Genomic DNA, 24,063 nt, shown 5'->3' with positions numbered 1-24,063 from the left:
AACAGGATGCTGTATGGGATCCTTTATAGTGCCTAACTCTGTCAGACCATGTTACTTATGCTGAGGATGAAAAAGAGCCACCCGAGTGCCTTCATAGGTGCAGGATCTGCTTTGGGGGTGATGGAAATTGTGGACCTGGACAGAGGTGATGACTGCACATCATTGTAAATGTACTCAGTGCCACTGATTTGTATACTTCATTTTTTTAAAGATTTTATTTATTTATTTATTTGAGAGAGAGAGAGATAGTGAAAGCAGGAACACAAGCAGGGGGCATGGAAGAGGGAGAAGCAGGCTTCCCGCTGAGCAGGGAGCCCGATGTGGGGCTCGATCCCAGGACCCTGGGATCACGACCTGAGCCAAAGGCAGACATTTAACGACTGAGCCACTCAGGTGCCCCTGATTTGTATACTTTATTTTTTTTTTAAGATTTTATTTATTTATTTGAGACAGAGAGAATGAGAGACAGAGAGCATGAGAGGGAGGAGGGTCAGAGGGAGAAGCAGACTCCCTGCCGAGCAGGGAGCCCGATGCGGGACTCGATCCCGGGACTCCAGGATCATGACTTGAGCCGAAGGCAGTCGCTTAACCAACTGAGCCACCCAGGCGCCCCTTGTATACTTTAAATTGGTTGATTTTGTTACCTAGATCTCACCTCAGTAAAAGTAAATACTTTTTTTAAAAAAGAGAGAGGGAGGAGGGGGGAAAGATGGCGGAGGAGTAGGGGACCCTATTTCAACTGGTCCCCAGAATTGAGCTGGATATCTACCAGACCACTCTGAGCACCCACAAAACCAGCCTGAGATGTAAGAAGATCTGGATCTCTACAAACAGAATATCGCAGGCGGTTGGTTTTGAGGTACAAAGCGGGGAGCCGTGATTCTGCGGGCAGATATCGGAGGATGAATGGCAGCAGGAGGGTGCCTGGCCATGGGGATCCTACACTGCCGGTGAGTGACAGCCTCACACGCTGCGGACGGGGCACAGACTCACAGACCGGTAGCGTTGGGAAAGGACTTTAGGGCAGCCCCCGGGATGGAAAACCAGACCGGCGGGGTCACCGGAACCGCAGCCCCCCGGACAGAAACCTGGAGCGACGGTCGCGCTCATGGGAACTGCAGCCTCCAAGACGGAACCCGGTGCACCGGGGTCCTGCAGGTGAACTGCAACCCCCGGGGGTGGAAACCCCAAGCGGCAGAGTCGCGCGCGCAGGAACTGGGAGCGGCTGGCAGTTTTAGAAGCACAAAGGGCAGAGACGTGCCCCGACCTGGAGGCAGGACTGGGAGCGCTGTGATGGGGCGCAAAACCCAGGACGCTGCAGTTTATAGCAGCACGGAGAGAAATGGAGATGGTGTGGCCTGGAGAGCTCACTGAAGAACAGACTGCGGTCTCTCTGCTCTGAGGCAGAGGGTTGGAAACGGTCTCTTCTGCTCTGACTCGCGGAAGAGACGCGGAAAGCCACCAGGGAAAGCCGCCAGAGAACAAAAGTCCCAAAGACTGATTTCCACTGAGCCCATCCCCCGCCACAGGGGCGCAAGGCATCTCCGCCCAAACAGGGTTTCCTGAGTAACAGTGTGGCAGGCCCCTCCCACAGAAGACAGGCTGGAAAAACAAGAGGCCAGCAACCCTAAGGTCCCAAGAAAACAGGTGCATCTTGCTTGGGCTCTGGTCAATAATTTGGACTCTATACATTCCCTCAAACACCCATCAACAGAATGACTAGGAGGAGGAGCCCCCAAAACAGAAAAGACTCAGAGATTATGACTTATGCTGCAAATTTACAAATGGATGCAGATATAACCAAGATGTCGGAGATGGAATTCAGACTAGCAATTGTGAAGACAATGGCTAGAATGAAGAAATCAATTAATGGCAACATAGAGTCTCTAAGGGCAGAAATAAAAGGTGAATTGGCAGAACTTAAAAATGCTATCAATGAGATCCAATCCAATCTAGATAATCTAACAGCTAGGGTAACTGAGACAGAAGAGAGAATAAGCGACCTGGAAGCCAATATAATAGATAAAAAGGGAAAAGAGGAGGCCAGGGAAAAACAACTCAGAATCCATGAAAATAGAATCAGAGACATAAGTAACACCATGAGGCATTCCAATGTCAGAATAATTGGAATCCCGGAGGGAGTGGAGAGAGAGAGAGGGCTAGAAGATGTATTTGAGCAAATCGTAGCTGAGAACTTCCCTAATCTGGGGAATGAAACAAACATTCGAGTCCTAGAGGCAGAGAGGACCCCTCCTAAGATCAAGGAAAACAGGCCAACACCCCGGCATGTAATAGTAAAACTTGCAAATCTTAGAACCAAGGAAACCATCTTAAGGGCAGTTAGGGGGAAGAGAGTCCTTACGTTCAGAGGGAGGAACATCAGAATAACGTCAGACCTATCCACAGAGACCTGGCAAGCCAGAAAGGCCTGGCAAGACATATTCAGGGTACTAAATGAGAAGAACATGCAGCCAAGAATACTTTATCCGGCAAGGCTTTCATTTACAATGGATGGAGAGATGCAGAGCTTCCACGACCGGCAGAAGTTGAAAGAATATGTGACCACTAAGCCGGCCCTGCAAGAAATATTAAGGGGGGGGGTCTATAAAAGGAGAAAGACCCCCAAGAGTGATCTACAACAGAAATTTACAGGGACAATCTATAAAAACAACGTCTTCACAGGCAACATGATGACAATTAATTCATGTCTTTCAATAATCACTCTCAACGTGAATGGCCTAAACGCTCCCATAAAATGGCACAGGGTTGCAGATTGGATAAAAAGACAGGACCCATCCATATGCTGTCTACAAGAGACTCATTTTGAACCTAAAGGTACATCCAGACTGAAAGTGAAGGGATGGAGATCTATCTTCCATGCCGGCGGACCTCAAAAGAAAGCTGGGGTAGCAATTCTTATATCAGACAAATTAGATTTTAAACTAAAGTCTGTAATAAGAGACACAGAAGGACACTCTATCATTCTTAAAGGGTCTATCCAACAAGATCTAACAATTGTAAATATCTATGCCCCCAACATGGGAGCAGCCATCTACATAAGCCAACTGTTAACCAAAATAAAGAGTCATATTGATAACAATACGTTAATTGTAGGAGACCTCAATACTCCACTCTCAGCAATGGACAGATCATCTAAGCAGAAAATTAACAAGGAAACAAGAGCTTTGAATGATACATTGGACCAGATGGACCTCATAGATATTTATAGAACATTCCATCCTAAAACAACAGAATACTCATTCTTCTCGAGCACACATGGAACTTTCTCCAGAATAGACCACATACTGGGTCACAAATCAGGTCTCAACCGATACCAAAAGATTGAGATTATTCCCTGCATATTCTCAGACCACAATGCTCTAAAACTGGAACTCAATCACAAGAAAAAATTTGGCAGAAATTCAAACACTTGGAAGCTAAAGACCACTCTGCTCAAGAATGTTTGGGTCAACCACGAAATCAAAGAACTTAAACAATTCATGGAAATCAATGAGAACGAAAACACATCAGTCCAAAACCTATGGGATACTGCAAAGGTGGTCCTAAGGGGGAAATACATAGCCATCCAAGCCTCACTCAAAAAAATAGAAAAATCCCGAATTCACCAACTAACTCTACACCTTAAAGAACTAGAGAAAAAGCAACAAACAACGCCTAAGCTGCACATTAGAAGAGAAATAATTAAAATTAGAGCAGAAATCAATGAATTAGAAACCAGAAACACAGTAGATCAGATCAACGAAACTAGAAGCTGGTTCTTTGAAAGAATTAATAAGATTGATAAACCACTGGCCAGACTTATCCAAAAGAAGAGAGAAAGGACCCAAATTAATAAAATTATGAATGAAAGGGGAGAGATCATGACTAACACCAAGGAAATAGAAACAATTATTAGAAATTATTATCAACAACTATATGCCAATAAACTGAGCAACCTGGATGAAATGGAGGCCTTCCTGGAAACCTATAAGCTGCCAAGACTGAAACAGGAAGAAATTGACAACCTGAATAGGCCAATAACCAATAATGAGATTGAAGCAGTGATCAAAAACCTCCCAAAAAACAAGAGTCCAGGGCCTGATGGATTCCTGGGGAATTCTACCAAACATTCAAAGAAGAAATAATACCTATTCTACTGAAGCTGTTTCAAAAAATAGAAACAGAAGGAAAACTTCCAAACTCATTCTATGAGGCCAGCATTACCTTAATCCCCAAACCAGGCAAAAACCCCATCAAAAAGGAGAATTTCAGACTGATATCTCTGATGAATATGGATTCCAAAATCCTCAACAAAATCCTAGCTAATAGGATCCAACAATACATTAAAAGGATCATCCACCACGATCAAGTGGGATTTATCCCCAGGATGCAAGGGTGGTTCAACATTCACAAATCAATCAATGTGATAGAACACATTAATAAGAGGAGGGAGAAGAACCATATGGTCCTCTCAATTGATGCAGAAAAAGCATTTGACAAAATACAACATCCTTTCCTGATTAAAACTCTCCAGAGTATAGGGATAGAGGGAACATTCCTCAAGCTCATAAAATCCATCTAGGAAAAACCCACAGCAAATATCATCCTCAGTGGGGAAAAGCTGAGAGCCTTTCCCTTAAGATCAGGAACACGTCAAGGGTGCCCACTCTCACCACTGTTGTTCAACATAGTACTAGAAGTCCTAGCAACAGCAATCAGACAACAAAAAGAAATAAAAGGTATTCAAATTGGCAAAGAAGAAGTCAAACTCTCTCTTTTCGCAGACGACATGATACTTTATGTGGAAAACCCAAAAGACTCCACCCCCAAATTACTAGAACTCATCCAGTAATGTGGCAGGATACAAAATCAATGCACAGAAATCAGTTGCTTTCTTATACACTAACAACGCAACTGTGGAAAGAGAAATTAAAGAAATGATTCCATTTACAATAGCACCAAAACCATAAGATACCTCGGAATAAACCTAACCAAAGAGGTAAAGGATCTATACTCTAGGAACTACAAAACACTCATGAAAGAAATTGAAAGAAGACACAAAAAGATGGAAGAATAAACATTGTTAAAATGTTTATGCTACCCAGAGCAATCTATACCTTCAATGCCATCCCAATCAAAATTCCAATGACATTTTTCAAAGTGCTGGAACAAACAATCCTAAAATTTGTATGGAATCAGAAAAGATCCTGAATCGCCAAGGAGATGTTGAAAAAGAAAAACAAAGCTGGGGGCATCACGTTGCCCGATTTCAAGCTATATTACAAAGCTGTGATCATCAAGACAGCATAGTACTGGCACAAAAACAGACATATAGACCAATGGAACAGAATAGAGAACCCAGATATGGACCCTCAACTCTATGGTCAAATAATCTTTGACAAAGCAGGAAAAAACATGCAATGGAAAAAAGACAGTCTCTTCAATAAATAGTGCTGGGAAAATTGGACAGCCACATGCTGAAGAATGAAACTCGACTATTCTCTAACACCATTCACAAAGATAAACTCAAAGTGGATGAAAGACCTCAATATGAGACAGGAATCCATCAAAATCCTAGAGGAGAACATAGGCAGTAACCTCTTTGACATCGGCCACAGCAACTTCTTTCAAGATACATCTCTAAAAGCTAGTGAAACAAAAGCAAAAATGAACTTTTGGGACTTCAAAAGCTTCTGCACAGCAAAGGAAACAGTCAACAAAACAAAGAGGCAACCCACAGAATGGGAGAAGATATTTGCAAATGACACTACAGATAAAGGGCTGGTATCCAACATCTATAAAGAACTTCTCAAACTCAACACCCAAAAAACAAATAATCAAGTCAAAAAGTGGGCAGAAGAGATGAACAGACACTTCTCTGAAGAAGACATACAAATGGCTAACAGACACATGAAAAAATGTTCATCGTCATTAGCCATCAGGGAAATCCAAATCAAAACCACACTGAGATACCACCTTACACCAGTTAGAATGGCAAAAATGGACAGGGAAAGAAACAACAAATGTTGGAGAGGTTGTGGAGAAAGGGGCACCCTCTTACACTGTTGGTGGGAATGCAAGTTGGTACAGCCACTTTGGAAAACAGTGTGGAGGTTCCTCAAAAATTTAAAAATAGAGCTACCCTATGATCCAGCAATTGCACTCCTGGGTATTTACCCCAAAGACACAGATGTAGTGAAAAGAAGGGCCATATGCACCCCAATGTTCATAGCAGCAATGTCCGCCAATAGCCAAACTGTGGAAAGAGCCGAGATGCCCTTCAACAGATGAATGGATAAAGAAGATGTGGTCCATATATACAATGGAATATTACTCAGCCATCAGAAAAGATGAATACCCAACTTTTACATCAACATGGATGGGACTGGAGGAGATTATGCTAAGTGAAATAAGTCAAGCACAGAAAGTCAATTATCATATGGTTTCACTTATTTGTGGAACATAAGGAATAACATGGAGGACATTAGGAGAAGGAAAGGAAAAATGGGCGGGGGGAATTGGAGGGAGAGATGAACCATGAGAGACTATGGACCTGAGAAACAAACAGGGTTTTAGAGCGGAGGGGGGAGGGAGGATGGGTTAGCCCGGTGATGGGTATTAAGGAGGGAACGTACTACATGGAGCACTGGGTGTTATATGAAAACAATGGATCATGGATCACTACAACAAAAACTAATGATGTATTGTATGGTGACTAACATAACATAATAAAATTTAAAACTAAAAAAAAAAAGAGAGAGAGAGGGAAAAGAGCTACCCATGCAAACAGTAGGGGGGAAGCATCCAGACCAAGAGCCACCCATGAAAAGAGTAGGGGGGAAGCACCCAGACCAGGAGCCACCCATGCAAAGAGTAAGGGGGAAGCATCCAGAGCACATAAGCTCTGAGGCAAATTCAAATTCACAGACCTGGCAAAGGCCAGTGTGTTGGGAGGGTGGTGATCAAGTTGCAGACAGATGGCAGCAGAGAGGAGAGGTGGCCGGGGCTCAGGGCAAGGGCTGATGTCACTGAGGGGTTCTAATCTCACAGAATACCGGAACTGGGAAGAGCCTTAGAAATCACTTAGACCTAGTCACATATTGTTTGGAATTGAAGATGTGAAGGCTGAGAGAAGCAACACGACTTCCTCAAGCTCACATAGATGGTTTTACGAGTCCCAGACCCGTGTTTATGAGGCACAGCCCATTCCCTAAGTTCAGGGTTCCTCGCAAGGGCAGATGAGCTGTGTTCATCATCATGGAGGAAATAAGTGGTTTGGTCTTTTATTTTGCCTCCAGGCGACGAGGAGCTGGTGCGGGAGGTACTGCTTGACGCGGTGGTGACAGCCCCCATGGAAGCCTACTGGACAGCGCTGGCTCTCAACGCCTCTGCGTACGTATGTCCGGGGCGGGGCTGAGGGTCCTGAGAGGGGAGGGGGCTCCAGCCCCAGGATTCCCTTGGCTGAGTCAGGGTCCCTCCCACTCCCTGGCTGGCAGCTCAGGAGACAACCGGGTCCAAGACGAACATGATGACAGTGGGAAGCCGTTGGGGAAGTGAGAACTACCTCTACACGGCCCGGTCAAGCAGGCACTTGGTACAGCTTCCACACTGCACACAAGCTGCTGCTCTCCCCCCTGGAAAAACACAAAGTGCAGGTCTCCGGGGCAGGAGTCCAGATCCCCCACCCACACTGCAGCAGCCCCATTCCAAGAACACCTGAGTCTGGACTGGAGCTGTGTGAGCCCCTTCACCAAGAGCCCTGGTAAAAGTAGTTCACGTAGATCAGGACCTGGTTTCCAGCAAGTAAGGTCAAGACAAGACAACTATATTTACCTAGTGCTATCATGTTTTTTGGACAGGTAGAAAGAAGAAATGAATGGCGTGTGTGCATGTGCATGTGTGTGTGTGTGTGTGTGTATGAGCGCACATGCGTGTTGGGAGGGTGCTAGAAACTAATGAGGTCAAGAATACAGCGGACTACATCTTGTTCCTGAATAGGAAGATTCAACATTAGCATCATGAAGATGTCAAACCTCCCCTAGACACTCAAGTTAATTAATGCTATCCTAATGAAAACAACAGAATTTTATATGAAACAATCACCTATTTAAAAAAGCAAGATGCAGAATGCTGTGCACAATGTGATACTATTTCTATAAAATGGAGGCAAACCATGGCATATCTGTACGTGTATATATAAAACATCTATGAAAGGCCAAATAGGAAAGAGTTCTCATTGGTTGCTTCTCATTAGAAAAATGAGTAACTGAAACAGGGATGGAAGGACACTTTTCACTGTATAAATTTTTGGTACAATTTTGAACCATGTGAATGTATTACCTCTACAAAATTAAATAAAAACTAGAGAGCAAAAAAAGAATACAGCAGGCCAAGCACTGTTCTGAGTACTTGGTGTACATTAACCTAGTGAGCCTCATAACCACCTTACAATATAGATACTATTGTTATCCCCATTTAACAGATGAGGAAACCAAGGCAGAGTGAGATAAGCAACTTGCCCAAGGTCGTATGTCTCATAAGAGGCGAAGCTGGAATCAAAACCAGGCAGCCTGGTTCTGGGGTCTAGGGGATTGGATCACTGGTTTGGAGAGAAAGGGCATGATCTTCATCTTTCCAAGTTCAGAGATTAGCCAGAGACATTTTTAATGTTGAGAAACACTGAAGAACAAATATTCTTAACCAAGGTGTATATTAGAAAAGAAGACCTGGAGAATTAATATAAAATGGCATATTAATAAAGCTAAGGGGGAAAATAATACAATCACGCCCATAGATGCAGAAAAGACATTTGAACAAATATTAATATCCATGCGTGTTTTTAATCAATACAATTAAAATTGACCAGGGGTGCCTCGCTGGTTCAGTTGGTATAGCATGCAAGTCTTGATCTCAGGGTTGTAAATTTGAGCCCCACATTGGGTGTAGAGATTACTTAAAAATAAAAATCTTCAAAAAAAAATTGACCTAAGCCTGAAAGTCAACATCTGAATGGGGCTAGAGGTTCTCTCAACTAAAGACAGGACTAAGACAGGCATTCCCATATTCCTACTACTCTTTAACAAGGTTGGAAGGTATCAATCAGTGCAGCCAGACAAGAGAATGCACCTAGAAGCAATGAGAAGTGGAAAGGGTGAAGCAAATTATCTCTGTTTAAGAAGGTGATAAGATTGTATATCTGAAAGCCCTGAAAGAATTTATAGGAAAACTACTATAAACAATAAGAGAATTTAGTGAAGTAGCAGGATATAATATGAGTATTCAAAAATTAACATCCTTTATGCAAAAAAAACTAGATGAAAAATATCATGTAAAAATATTCAAGAGGGCAAAAAATAAAATGTAATGAAACCCCTAGGTATAAGACAAGATATGTCCTAAAACTTAATTAAGAAGAATTATAAAATACTCTTGGAAGACACAAGAGTTGACTTGAACAAATGGGGAGATATTCAGTGTTTTGGGGTAGGAAGAACCAACATCACAAAGACATTAATCCTAAATTAATCCCAATAAAAATATCATCAGTATTTCTCTGGATCCAGATAAATGGATTATAAAGTTTATTTGGAAGAATAGTCAAGAAATCCCTGAAAAAGAAAAGCAACAAAGGAAGTGTTGTCCTACCAACATATTAAAACATATGACAAAATCTCTATAATTTATAAAGTGTAGTATTGACACATGAATAGAAAGGCAGACCAAGGGGACAGAATAGAAAATCCAGAAATTCATCTAAATGCATGCGGAAAGACATCAAGTCAGACTAGGGGGAAATGGACTCTTTAATAACTAGTTTGAGAGCCATATGGAGAATGATAAAATTGTATTATTTCCTCACACCATACATCTGGATAAAGTCCAAATGACTCAGAGATTTAAATGTAAAAAAATAAAACTATATAAGTACTAAAAAGAAACCATGAGCCAATTGCTCTAAAATCTAGGAATTAGGAAACCTTTCCCAATGATGACTCAAAATTTAGAAGCAATAAGAGAATGACTGACAAATTTAGCAGCATAAAAATGTTTATTTGGGGGCACCTGGGTGGCTCAGTTGGTTAAGCGACTGCCTTTGGCTCGGGTCATGATCCTGGAGTCCCGGGATCGAGTCCTACGTCGGGCTCCCTGCTCAGCAGGGAGTCTGCTTCTCTCTCTGACCCTCCCCCCTCTCATGCTCTCTCTATCTCATTCTCTCTCTCAAATAAATAAAAATAAAATCTTAAAAAAAATGTTTATTTGGCAAAATAAAAACATGAGCAAAGTGAAAAGAGAAATGACAAACCAGAAAAATATTTGTAACTTATATAACAAATAAAAGCTTACTATTCCTACATTATATATCCATGATAAATGAAGAATTTCAAAAATAGAGAAGTAAAAACTCAGCCACTTTATAGGAAAAAGGACCAAGAAATATGGATAGTTCAGAGAACACATACAACTAGTCCTTATGTATATGAAAAAATGATCAGTCTAGCTCAATAAAAGGAATGCAAATTAAAACTCTACCAAGATTATGTATGTCACTCATCAGATTGATAACCGTCTAAGTTTATTGCCATGCATGGCTGGCAAAGCTGTGGGGAATCAGGCTTGTGTATATTGTCAGTGGGTATACAAAATGTTTCAAAGGCTATGGAGGAGAATTTAATAGTATCTAACAAATTACATATGCATTTACACTCTGACTCAGCAATACCACTTCTAGGAATGTATCCCAGAGATATACCAGTAAAAATAAGAAAGATACATACATGAGTTTTTTGTTACAGCTCCATTTATAACAGTAAAAGACAGAAAATAACCTAAATCCATCAGTAGGAGCCTAGTTAAATAAACCATGGTAGATCCACATAATGGAATACTATGTAACTACAAAAAATGAGAAATCTATATACTGCAATGGAATGGTCTCACCAATGGAGAAAAGTGTATATAATACCCCACTATTTATTTAAAAAGAGGAGATACAAATGTATTTTCATAGTTACTTACACATATATAAACATAGATGCATGTATGTATATACATATGTGCACATATATTTTTTAATGGAACAATAAACAAGAAAACAAAAAAGATTACTTTAGGCAGAGTGAAAGAACAGGGATGGAGACAGAGACAGGCTTATGAATATGCTTTATTTTGCATATTTGACTTTAGAACCATGTAAATGTTTTATATCATTATAAAACAAGATTAGATTTTTAAAAATAAGCTCTAAAAATTTGAAAGCAAATGAAACAAATAAACAGTTGTGTATCAAGTTCATGACATAACAACGTAGGTGAATTCTTTCAAGGGACTTGAAAACACAGAACCATAAACAATAAATAAATCAAAAAACTGTGTTCCATAACCACATTGCTAGAAACAATATTGGCACTGTTATTCTCAAACTATATAGATGGATAGAGCAAATAGTATTATGTTAATGTCATTAGGAACCAAGGTTTTCAGCAAACGAAAAAAGAGATGCAAATTTTTTAAATCAAAGATGTACTGCTGAATATGAATTGGAAATATCAATGAACTCATGACGTATTTTCTCTGAAAGAAACAAAAAGAATATCCTGACCCTGTCCACAGAAAAGACCAACCTCAATGAGCACTCCAGAGCAGGATTGTGGACTTTCAGTGTGCATATTAAGACGTCCTCATTAAAATGAATCAGCAACCCTTGGAAAATGTCTGATTTCAGGACAGGGGCAGGAATTGTACAAAATGAGCCAGGAGCATCTTGTCATAATAAGAAGGAAGAATTTACTAAAGACTATCATGACGTTGTGCCAGGGGGACCCCAGAACCAACCTGAAGTGGTCTCACTGGTTAAAGGTGGGACAATTAGAGCAGCAAAAGTAATGACAACTACAATGGATTAAAACATAATGTGTTTAAATCCTGTGTTCATAATGACACTGAGGAGAAAAAAACCTTTTCAGTCATCTTCTCTACTACTTTTGAATAAAGAATTGCATCAGAGGTGCCTGGGTGGTGCAGTTGGTTAAGTGTCCAACTCTTGGTTTCGGCTCAGGTCGTGATCTCAGGGTCATGAGATTGAGCCCTGCGTCTGGCTCTGTGCTCAGTTCAGGGTTTGCTTAAGACTCTCTCTCCTGCTCGTTCTCATTCTCTCTCTCTCTCTCTTCTCAGATAAATAAATAGATCTTCTTTTAAAAATTGCATTGGGGCGCCTGGGTGGCTCAGTCGTTAAGCGTCTGCTTTCATGATCTCGGGGTCCTGGGATCGAGCCCCACATCGGGCCCCCTGCTCAGCGGGAAGCCCGCTTCTCCCTCTCCCACTCCCCCTGCTTGTGTTCCCTCTCTCGCTGTGCCTCTCTTTGTCAAATAAATAAAATCTTTAAAAATTAAAAATTAAAAATTGCATCAGGAAGCTTTTTAGAGAAACAGTCACTTAGGCCCCAAACCCAGAAATTCTTGTTTCTACAACATCAGAGGGGGGCAGGCAGACCCTGTCTACATTTCCAGACCCTTTTCTCAGTGGTTTTCCAGACTGTAGATCAAGTGCTATAATCCAGCTCCAGGTGCTATCAGTTGAATGTCGCATAGTACAGCCTTCTTCACAGAATCCCATTGGAGAAACCCCAATACCCACACAGCTAAGCCTTAATTAAAAAAAAAAATACTTCCCCTTGGCGATGCTTTGTGTCTTGCCTACCTCATACACTCACTAAAACCACTGATCTAAGTACTGAGAGAAATTCGGTAATAACCTGTAGCAAATTGGGCTAGGGGCATGAATATTAATAAAGTTAGAAGTAATTAAATAAAAGCCATATGTAACAAGCCCACACCTGATGTCATATTCAATGGTGAAACAATGAAAAGCTGAAAGCTCTTCCTCTAAGATCAGGAACAAAGTAAGGATGTCCACTCTCACCACTGTTATTCCACATAGTAGTGAAAGTCCGAGCCATAGCAATTAAGCAAGAAAAAGAACAAAATGAAAAGGCGACCTACAAAATGGGAGAAAATATTTGCAAATCATATCTGATAAGGAGCTAATATCCAAAATATGTAAAAAAAAACCTCACAACTCAATAGGAACAAAACAATCTGATTTTTTTTTAAAGGGCAGAGGAATTGAATAGACATTTTTCTAGAGGAAACCTACAAATGGCCAACAGATGCATGAAAAAGTTCTCAACATCAGTAATCATCAGAGAAACACAGATCAAAAACACAGTGAGGCATCACCTCACATGTTAGAATGTTATCCAAAAGACAAGAGACAACAAGTGTTGGCCAGGATGTGGAGAAAAGGGAAGACTGTGCACTGTTGGTGGGAATGTGAATTGGTGCAGCCACTATGAACAACAGTTTGGAGGTTCCCCAAAAAGTTTAAAATAGAACTTCCATATGGTCCAACGACCTCACTTCTGATTATTTATCCAAAGGAAATGAAACCATTATCTTCAAGAGATAGCTACACCCCCATGTTCACTGCAGCATGATTTACAATAGCCAAGATAGGGAAACAACATGTTGTCAATGGATGCATGGACAAAGAGGATGTGGTGTGTGTGTGTGTGTGTGCGCGCACGCGCGTGCGTGCACACGCGTGCGCAATGAAATATTATTCAGCTATGAGAAAGGAAATCCTGCCATTTGTGACCACCTAGATGAACCTGGAGGGCATTATGCTAAGAGAGACAAGCTGGACAGACAAAGACAAATACTACATGGCATCACTTATATGTAGAATCTATAAAAGAATAAAATAAAATTAAGTCAAACTCATAGAAACAGACAGAAGGAAAGTGATTGTTGTGGGCTGCTGGGGGAAGAGAGGTCAGCACATTCTTCCACCTGCAAGAGGAAGAAGGCCTGAGGATCTAATAAAACATGGTGACTGTAATTGATAACACTGTACTGTATAATCGAAATTAGCTGAGAGTAGAACTTAAATATTCTCACTCCCCCCCAAAAAAGATAAATACCTGGTATGATGGATGTGTTATTTAACTAGATGGGAGGAACCCTTTCACAATGTATACATATATCAAATAACCATGATGAACACTTAAAAATCTTACAATTTCATGTCAATTTTATCTCAAAAAAGCTGAAATGTTAAAAAAAGAAGTAATGACTCCCATGCTGGTGCCATCATCGTGGAAATATGGCTTTGAGACCATGAGAAATATCAGTTACACTCCAGCTAGCTAATGGATTTTCTTTCTCCAGTCTTGGCAAGTTCCACAGGGTTCGCATAGGTGGATATAGACCGTGTCTGCTTCTCCTCCTTTCCCATTTCAATAATAAGGTAAACATGTGAAAAGGGTTTTAAAACTGCAAAGTGTCCTGTAAGTGTCGGTCATAAGAAGTTCCTGTTTCTGAGGTCCCAAAACAACATCTCTTTTCCTGAATTCCTGTGTCTTCCAAAGCCAATTCCCCCAAAACCTGCATGGACAAATTAGAAGCCAAAAAAAAGTCAGAAAGGCAGAGGCCCAGCGGACCCCATTAACAAGGGAAGGTGCTGCCCAGGGAAGCTGGGTCTACCAGATATAACAAACATGATGTTCACAGTGGATGGCCAGTGCGTGTGTGTGCAACCCCCTGAGTAACCAGTCTGCCTTTCCCCCGACCCCCACCCCAGGAAGATCAGGCCAGGCACTAGGAGAGGCCTGCAGGTCTTCTCCGGGCTCCCAGTGCCCCCTTCCTAGATCTATTCGCTGCAGTGCCTGGTAATGACACCTGCTCTGTCTGCCTCACAGTGAGTCCGAGCAAGTGGTGGACATGGCCTTCCTGGGCACCCGGGCCGGCCTCCTGAGAAGCACCTTGTTTGTGGGCTCCGAGAAGGTCTCCGACAAGTGAGTCATGTTGTGCCCCCCAGGAGAGGGCTCCCTGCGTGGTGTTCCCATGGCATGTGGATGGGCAGAATCTCAGAGGCCAGGAGTGCATGGAGGGTGGAAGTATTGTGGTTTGCAGACTGGGAGGGTCAGAAAAGTAACCCTTCCACCAGGTTTAGATGCATCCTGGAGGTGTCCCCGAGAGAGGAGGGCCAGTCAGGCAAGAGAGTGGCTGGGACACTAACGTTGGAAGGGTTAATCACTTCCACAAAAGGAAACCCAGAAGTTGTTTTCCCCCTTGGGACCAGTCTGTATGTGACAAGCTAAATCATTTGACTGTGTCCCCTCCTTTGTTGACAATTTACACATCCCCTAAGCCAGCAATTCTCAACTGGGGATGTCCCCACCCAAGGGACATTTGTCAATGTGTGCAGACATTTTTAGTTGTCACCGCTAGGGGATGGGGGCTTGCTACTGGCATCTAGTGAGCAGAGGCCAGGGATGGTATTAAACACCCTCACAAACATTGCCTGGCCCAAAATGTCAATAGTGCTGAAGCTGAGAGACCCTGCTCCCAGCAAAGCCTGGATTCTGGGAGACCGGCTTGCCAGGGTATCCTCCCCACTGAGTACTGCAGCAAAGGGAGGATGGAAGCCAGAGAAGGGGGCTGGGTGGGGTTGGTAGAGCAGAGCCACCTGTGGCTCACAAATCAGGAGACCCAAATAGGCAGAGGCCAGCAGGAACTTGGAGGAGAATGGCCGAGGGGGCACCCCACAGTCCTTGCCTCCCACCTGCTCACTGCTTCTCTCACTGAATCCAAGCACACTCAGCCATCTATGAGCTTCTTCCAGGATTCTGACAGATCCACGCTTGCTGGAAAGCTGAGGCTTTCTAGGAGAACAAATCAAGTTGCTTTTCTCTCTCCCCACCTCCCCTCACTCCCAGAAAGGTGAACAGAGAACCCTCCACCTCGCTAACCCTTTCCATGGTCCAGTTAGAGACACAGCAAATGACTCAATGGACCAAATCTAGTGGGTAAACTGTAGATTCACCCAAAGGCCTTGAACAGTGTTGGGAACTGACCTCCCCACATTCATAACCCCTCCGGCTGGCCCCCCACTCGTACCTCCTCATCCCCTTAAACTTCCACCCCCACTCAGAAAATCGCATACCCATGTCATTGTCTCGCCAAAGTTGGACAGGGTGAACCACACCTGGCAGTATGAAGGGGGTAAAGCATCCTCAGCAGTCCCCTGCATCCTCTCTGAAAGGCTTCTAAGAATGGAAGAAGGAAATCTCAATACAGAGAGACCCTGCTGGGTTATGAAGGCAGCCACCATAAATGGCCGCACAGGCGCCGCACAACTCCAGAGGGCTCCCTTCACCTAGACCATGACATGACTGGAGAGCTCAGGAACTGTGCAACAAGGCAGGTAGCTTCTGGGTATGTAAGCCAACCAACCACTCTTAAAATCAAACTTCAATTATCCACCTTGTGGGTTATCCACAGTGTCTTTTTTTAACCCACAAACCAGATTCTCCCTGCCTCCCACTCTGCTTCTGGACCAACACTCCCTTCTGCTGGCTGCTGTGTGTTCAGGGAATGCAAAACCATAATTAGCAAGGTAAAGCTGCTCAAGAAAAAGATAACTCATAATGCATTTTAAACCCTAGAGGCAATGACTTTTGAAGTAACCGTTTTAGAGGAATTTATGCCCTTCTATTAGTGCAGTGATAGAATTCACTATGCAATTTCCCCATCCAGACATGCCAGTTAGCCAGACAAAAAGAAATTAGGGTATATCCAAAAGAAATAAACCCTGCAGGCAAAGGAGTTTTCATTTAACAACAACAACAAAAAAAGTCTCCTTACACAATACAGGCTCTCTTCCTCTTCAAACTACTAATGTGTCATCAGATGCAACAGCATTTGATTCTGGAAAAGGCAGGAATTTCTGGGGAACACTGTCCGGGGTAAAATCAGTCTAGGGGCTAATATTTTCTACCTGCAACCCTACCAAAGCAGAGATGAATCTCTCTTCTTGGTCCAGCCAAGATGACCTTGTGTGAAAAAAAGAGAAAGGGATAAACATGTTCCCAGATCTTGGCGGGGGGGTACCAAATCTTTCTCTTTGCAGAAAGTTCCTGACTCCTGAGGATGAGGCCAGTGTATTCACCATGGACCGCTTCCCTCTGTGGTACCGCCAGGCCGCCGAGCAGCCTGCTGGCAGCTTTGTCTTCAATCTCCAATCAGCAGAGGGACCAGGTAATCCGTACCCTTGTGCTCCTGGGGCCGCGCTGGGGCCAGGGCTGCCTCCTCCTGCAGCTCTTGCTGGAAAACAGGAGCAGGTACAGAACAGAATGTCGACGCCTCTGGGTTCCCTTCCAACCTTCCCTCCTGACACACATTAGCACCTTGAGAAAGCTCGCTCATGCCTTTCCATGCTATTGATCTCTACCCTGAATATAGGACAGATCATTTTATCCCCTAGCCAGCAGCCAAAGTTAAAAATCCAGCATGGCACAAAGGAAAGAGATTTGACCCAGAAGTCAAGAAGAGCTGGATTCTAGCCCAAATTTCAAATAGGAGCATATTGGAAGAGTTGATCTTTAAGATTCTTCTGTTTCTAAACATCTGAGTGTCTTTGAAAATTTCTTAAACTCCCCCAGATGAAAGTAACAGACTTTATTCCATCGGGGGACTACTGTACTTATCAGGTTCACTGCCCCCACTGCACTTCTTCCCAAAGAAAGCAGCTTGGTCTCCACCCCCTTAGGGTCTCCCAGGAACTGCAACATTGAGCTCCCCGTCTGCTCCTCAGGAACTCCCAGTAATAATGGGGCACCTCCTGGCTGGCAGGCCACGGTGTAGGGGCAGGGGGGCTCAAGCAGTAAGGAAGCAGGGCAGCCAAGATTGGCCCTATGGACCAAGCCACCAAATCCCTACTAGTCCAAGGCCCAGGAAGGGTTTCAGAGCTGCCGGCACCCAACTCCCAACCCCCAGCCCCCACTCTGAAAAATAGCCCCCAAAAAGAAAAATTTAGTGACTTTAACAGAGCACCAGGAAAATTGCAAAATGTTTAGAACAGAAAAGGACTTTGGAGGTTGCATAGCTTCACCCTCTTAATTTACACATCAAGAGACTGGCCCAGAGAGGTTGAGGGACACATCCAGCGCCCCAAGAGTTTGCAGCAGAGCAGGTCCTCCACAAGGTCACCTCTGGGGGAAACTGACCCCAGCACAGTGGAGCAAGAGGGCCTAGGAATATTTGTGTCCAGGTCAGAGTGAGCAGAGATGGGGGAAGAAGGAGAAGAAGAGGGAGAGGAGAAGGAGAAGGAAGAGGGGGGAAGAGAGGAAGGAGGGGGAAAGAGAGAAGGAGGAGAAGGAGGAGAAGGAGGAGAGTGGGGCAAATGGAGAACCCTAGCTGGGAGTCTACCTGGAATGGAGAGTTCTATTTTCCCTTCGAGATGCCCTTCCACCAAAACCCTCCAGCTTCCGCTTCCACCAAAACCCTCCTCCAGCTTCCTGATGGGGAAGGTGCCCTGAGCTGATAGCTGGGGAGATCCAGGCTCCCAGGGGCTTCTCCTGGGGCTGCAGGCAGCAAGGAGGAGGTCCCCTCTGTGCCCTCTTGACATCTTCTTCACCCTGTGCCTAAGCCCACCTCTCCATCCTATGCCTGTTCCCCCCACTGAATGCATCGCTAATATGTTTTACAAAACGTTCCAGAGCCTATAACTCATTTAATCTGCACAGCCCTGTAAGTGTTGTTATTACTTCTCTTCTTACACAGGAAAAATCTGAGGCTCTGAGAGGTTCTGTGACTTGCCCAGGATCACACAGCTAGGGAGCCATAGAGCCAGGCCAAACCCAAGTTCTGCCCACCAAAGCCTTACACCTTAAGTGTAAGGCAGGAAGGGGAAGAGGAAGTGAGTGCTGTTATTCCCAGTGAAAGCCCACAAGGGAGGCTCACAAAGCCAAGGTGATGATCTCCTCCCCACATTGCCCCCCAGAGCCAGAAAGAGGCAGCTCTTTCTTCGTGTCACCTTCTAGAGCAGCATCAAGGGCTCCCCCAGGAGGGGCTCCCACCCACAGGGTCCTGGGGAGGTTCTCTGGGGTGAAGCCCTGGCCCCTGCCCCCAGCCCAGGAGGAGGGCTCCCTCCTACCTGCATTGTCACTGGGCCCCTGCCTGAAGGCTGCCGGGGTTGCTTTTTGTGGCGGTGAGGTAGGAGGGCGGTGGGTGGGGAACTAAGCCGCAAGGAGAAGAGAGGGAAGCTGGCAACCCAAAAGGGGGGACGGTTGAGTAGGGAGGCAGGAGCTTGCTCTCTTTTCACACCCTCGCCTGCTGCTTTAGCTCCTGCCTGTGCCTGGAGAAACGTGGGCACCTCTGCACACTCTCATTCTCTCCCAAGGAAGAAAACAACAACAGCTTCGTTTTCATGGGGGGCGGATACCCCGAAGAGGCCGAGGAGCCGCCTCCAGGGTGATTGGAGGCTTCCCTCTGCCTCTCTGGGCTGACTCTGTTGCCCTTTGCCTGGGGCCTGGCGGGCTGAATTCTGCCCACACGGAACTGTCTTTTGCATTCAGTGCCTGAGAAATCCGCCAGCACAAAGCAGAGTCTTGCCAATGCCCAGGTGCCTCAGGCCTATTCCTCCTGCTTCCAGGTGTTTCTAGAAGCGGCGGGAGGAAACTGACTTCTGTGTTTATTGTGGTTTTATCATGGCAAATTCCTAGAAGCAAGGACAATGCTACATATTAAGTTTCTAGAATCAGAGTAATTTTGGATTTCTGTGAGATACTGGATTATAGCAAGGTGTGATGGATGATCTTCGCAAAATAGATACGAGAAAGCATAATTTAAGTTCCATGACAACAGATGATCTCCACGTAAGCTTCTCATGACATGTTTCAAGCGACATTTGATATAAAGACCTTCTCACAAGACAGCACTTGATTAAAATTTTGCCCCTTTCTTGGGAATTTTAGTGATGGAACTTGGCCTGTAGACAAGAATGCTTTGAAAAGGGGCACCTGGGTGGCTCAGTTGGTTGAGCGTCTGCCTTCGGCTCAGGTCATGATCCCAGGGTCCTGGGATCAAGCCCCATGTCAGGCTCCCTGCTCTGCGGGGAGCCTGCTTCTCCCTCTCCGTCCCTTACCCCCCAACTTGTGCCCCCCCCCTTGCTCTCTCTCTCGAATAAATAAATAAAAATAAAATCTTTTAAAAAAGAATGCTTCGAAAAGTTAAGCCATGTCCCTGGACTGACAAAGATTGAAAAGCCCAGGGTCATGCACTAGCCCATACCACCGCCAAGCCAGAAAGCTCTGTTTTCATGTCGAGCCGACATGGCCACCTAAGTTCTGCACCCATGGTGACCTGATTATCCTAAAAGAGAGAGGCAGAGCAGCTCAAAGCAAGCCCCTTGCCCTTCAAGAGCCGGGCAGAGTGTCCCAGAAGTACAGTCACTGTCTGTAAGCCAGTGAAAGGGTGGCTTGATAATGGGGTGGTGGCGGCAGGCTGGCCCCCAATGGCCAGGATTTATGGGGTACCTCGGATGTGCCAGGCACCCGCCAGCCTTCTGTGCCTGGCGCAGCCCTCACCAGGCCTCCAGAGGGGCTGTGTCACCCTGACTCATGTGACTGATGAAGGACAGCCCAGGATCAGCCACCACGAGTTCTGGAATGCAGCCTGTCCTTCTGCTAGAAAGAATCATTTGACGCAACTCAAGTCTTCTGGGTGGAACCCACGCTGAGAGGACAGGTCACAGCAGGGTCCCTGAGCTCAAGGGAGGCAACAGCCAGCAGACAGTTGCTGCCCAGAGACAGCGGGAACTCACAGTGTCCTAGTGACGTAGACAACACTGCATGGTCCAGGCCGCCGGGGGCCCTGGTGTATTTATCTGGCAGGGTCAGATCTGCGTGGGGAGGTGGCAGTCCCCGACATGTGGGAGGTGCTCTGCAAAAACCAGTGGGTGAAAGTGACAGAGCCACCACAGCTTTCCCCAACACCACCCCCCCACCTCACTTATTCAAGGATTGGCCTCTCCTGGGATTCATAGTGTGCTCTCAGCCTCCCCACCCACCACCCAACCACTGGCTCTTCCCCGGGCGCTGAGAAAGTGACTTGGCAATTTTTGTTTCCCCAGAAAGTCCAGGCCAGCCCATGGTAGTGACAGCCAGCACAGCTGTGGCCGTGACCGTGGACAAGAAGACAGCCATTGCTGCAGGTAGGAGCTGCCCTCTGCACCACGGCGGTCGGGGTGTTGTGAGTCGAGGTCAGGAACAAGGCACACAGTAATAGCAGGAGGACCCTGCCTGTGGTCCACGAGGGCCACAGTCCTCCGGCCAGAGGTTTTCCCAGCTGAACGGAGGGACTGAGGGAAAAAGGAGTCTTCCCAAGCCATTTTGTTTATAAAACCTGAGATTCAAAAGAATTTATGAAGTCAAATGAAGCTCAGACAGGTTAAGACCCAGCTTCCTACCCTGTGTTGCCATTGACCTCAAAGGGGATAAGAGCACCCAGTGACCCTCCCCAGCTGCCCGGACGTGGTGGTTTCTCGGTACCTAAAAGAGTCCTTTGCACCTGGGCCTCCTTGCCTGAGTGTGATCAGGCCTGTGTGGTGAAACCCTCCTTATCCTGGCTTCAGTTCCCATGTCTCAGCCCCAGCTCGGTTCTGCACAGCTGTGCAGACCAGTGGGCGCTCAAGCATCAGCCATCACGGGTCCTGTCCTGCTTCCCCAGGGACCCCAGAGAAAGGACTCCGCAGCCAGAGGGGTGGGGTGGGGCACAGGCAGGGCTGGGTGAGCCTTGGCCCCCCAGGCTGGGTTCAGGGCAAAGGAGGTGGGAGGAGCAGGCTGGGGTCTGGCTGAGATCATCCGACCCTGACTTCCCGCCAAAGGCGACACGCGCCCCACCGGTGGCCTTCAGGATGCACCGCTTTAGCATTTGGAAGGGACTCGTGCCATCTCAGCAGCATTTTTAAACTTGGACCACAGTGTGCTAACCCCAGACCCACTGCTAGGCCAAAACTGGACCCAAACTTGTTTCCCTCGAGCCTGTTCGGCGGTCCCAGCTGAGTGTGTCCCTGTCCTGCTCCCTCCGTGGCGTGGACCCTCTCAGCCCCTGCATACCCGAGAGTCTAGGAACAGAGGGGACACCGGGTCAGGCTGCTGGATGCGCTCTCCTGCACTCTCCAATTATTTGATATCATTTTTAACTCAGAGCTGAATTAGAGCCTCCAGGGGTTGCCATAGAAACCGTGTCCTGGTGCCTCTGGTTTAACTCACTGCAGACAATGGCTCTGAGGCTCCGGGGTGTGTGGATATGATAGGAAAAGAGTGAGGCACTAGAGACCTTACGCTTCAAGTTTTGGGAGGGTCTCCTTTTGTAATTTCCCCTCCCTGGACTATGGCTCAGCCTCCTTGACCCTGGGCCAGAGGAGCTCAAAGCAGGGAGGCGACCGGGGTGCTGTCCCAACAGCTTCATCCCTTGGAAACCGGGGGCACTGTATGCACAGGGGCTCCCGGACTGGGCAAGCATTGGCGGCTGATGGGTGGGCCACAGGGGTGATGGTGTTTGCCCTGAGCAAGAGGAGAAGGTAGAAGAAGGGCACCAGGCCCAACTACTGGGGCCAGCTACGTGCCAGATGTGTGTGTCATGCCACGGGGTCCTACGGAAGGGCAGCTGAATGGGGAAGGATCCTTTTAATCTCTAAGCAGGTGATTTACCAAGAGGTGATGCAGAATTTCTAGGAATCTAACTTTTTGATCAGGATCCATTTTCAACTCCCTATGCCCTCCAGACCTAGTTGGGGAGTATTGCCCAGCATAATGATGGTGGCACCATAATCTGCAAGCGTGTTCCTCTAGCACATGCCGTGCAATACCCTTGTGCCCCCGTCCAGAGGCCTTTGGCGGTGAGCCTGCTGTCTGGAGCCGCGAGCGCTCCTCTCCTCAGGGCCCTGCCTCTGTGCGGATGGGTCTGTACATACACACGCCGAACAGTGGCGCGAACGACACACCTACGCATTACCCAGGCCTGTGTCGGGCTGCTGAGGGACCTTGGCCTCTGCTTCTGCAGCGGGGCTTGGGGAAGACTGTCTCTCAGGTCCACTCTGCCTGTTAAAGCAGCACCCCACATTTATCACCACCTCTAAAAGGCAAGCAGCCCAGCTCTGCTGGGAGTACCGCTGAACTCCAGGAAAGGGACCTGGAGGGCTCACTTCTGCCTAGGGCTTGCTCCGGCCTCATTGGGATATCAGCCAAAGGAAAGCTCTTAGGAAGGAGATAATTCCATCCTGGTCTCTGAAGACTAATGAACCATAGAGGCCAGGCCCAGTCAGCCAGAGGCCAGTCCAGGCCTAGAGGTGAGTCACTCCGGCTTGAGGTGGACAAACAACCCCCAAGACCTTGTTCTCTGGCTCATCTCCTCTCCTGGTCTCCCCAGCCCCAGCCCTCCAGCTCATAATTCTGAGTCCCCACCTGCTGAGCCCTGGAAGGATCATTTTGTAAGTGCAGAGGGTCATCTGCCTGTCCCTAAAGTCAGTTTGAGGGTGCAAGAGGAATATAAGTTAAACAGAGTTCCTCCTTCATGTTAGCAACACCCCCAAACTCACCAAGTCTCATGAAACGTAATGAGCAGCTCCTAGGGAGTCCTCCCGCCACCTCCCCTTACACAGCGGGGTCCTCTGGGCAAATGCACGCCTTCCTACCACATTGGCTCCTCTGCCCTTGACTGCCAGGGTGGACTGGCTCAAGCCAGGGCAGATGTGCACACAGCGGGACTGAGCAGTGATGGTCTCCCGCTCGCCTTCAGTCCCCAGTGCTGCACAGTGAAACCAGCCTGAGGCTCACGAATTCATACCGTCAGCCCAGCCCCCGGGTAACCTGCTGCACTCAGCTACAGACCCCGTTCTGATCCAGCTCAGCCCTCGACACCTGTCCCGGCGCTGCCCCCAGGCGAGGCCTCAGGCAGGAGTTTCCCATCTCTCTGATGGAGCTCTGGACATTGGGGTGAGGTCCTGCAGCACTTTTTGTAGTTGTCTGGGCAGGTAAGGGGGCAGGAAGCCCCTCTCCCAGAGCCCACATGCCCTCCCCACCCAAGGAAACCAAGAGGTACATAGGAAAATACAGTCTTTATTGTTCTTCTGAAACAACAAACCAGAAATATAATTTTGCCTTTAAAAATCTTCTGTCTCAGGCTGAAGATAACACCACTGACAATACCCACCCCTCCCCTC

At 46.2% G+C, this 24,063-nt stretch overlaps 1 protein-coding gene across 1 annotated transcript in view; it reads left to right on the top strand.

Moving 5' to 3' along the window:
• CACNA2D4 (calcium voltage-gated channel auxiliary subunit alpha2delta 4) overlaps nt 1-24,063 on the top strand; it is a 123,895-nt gene that overhangs the window by 58,275 nt on the left and 41,557 nt on the right. Inside the window, exons 23-26 of the mRNA XM_035028532.1 lie at nt 7,299-7,392; nt 14,756-14,851; nt 16,969-17,096; nt 20,971-21,051. Of these exons, the coding sequence (XP_034884423.1) occupies nt 7,299-7,392; nt 14,756-14,851; nt 16,969-17,096; nt 20,971-21,051 (399 nt within the window). The remainder of the gene's footprint in view (nt 1-7,298; nt 7,393-14,755; nt 14,852-16,968; nt 17,097-20,970; nt 21,052-24,063) is intronic.

The sequence above is a fragment of the Mirounga leonina genome, unplaced genomic scaffold (assembly GCF_011800145.1).
Source record: "Mirounga leonina isolate KUSES-001 unplaced genomic scaffold, KU_Mleo_1.0 Mir_201, whole genome shotgun sequence".
In the NCBI taxonomy this organism is placed as follows: Eukaryota; Metazoa; Chordata; class Mammalia; order Carnivora; family Phocidae; genus Mirounga; species Mirounga leonina.
The sequence above is the reverse complement of the archived record's forward strand: the minus strand, read 5'-3'. Positions and strand labels throughout refer to the sequence as shown.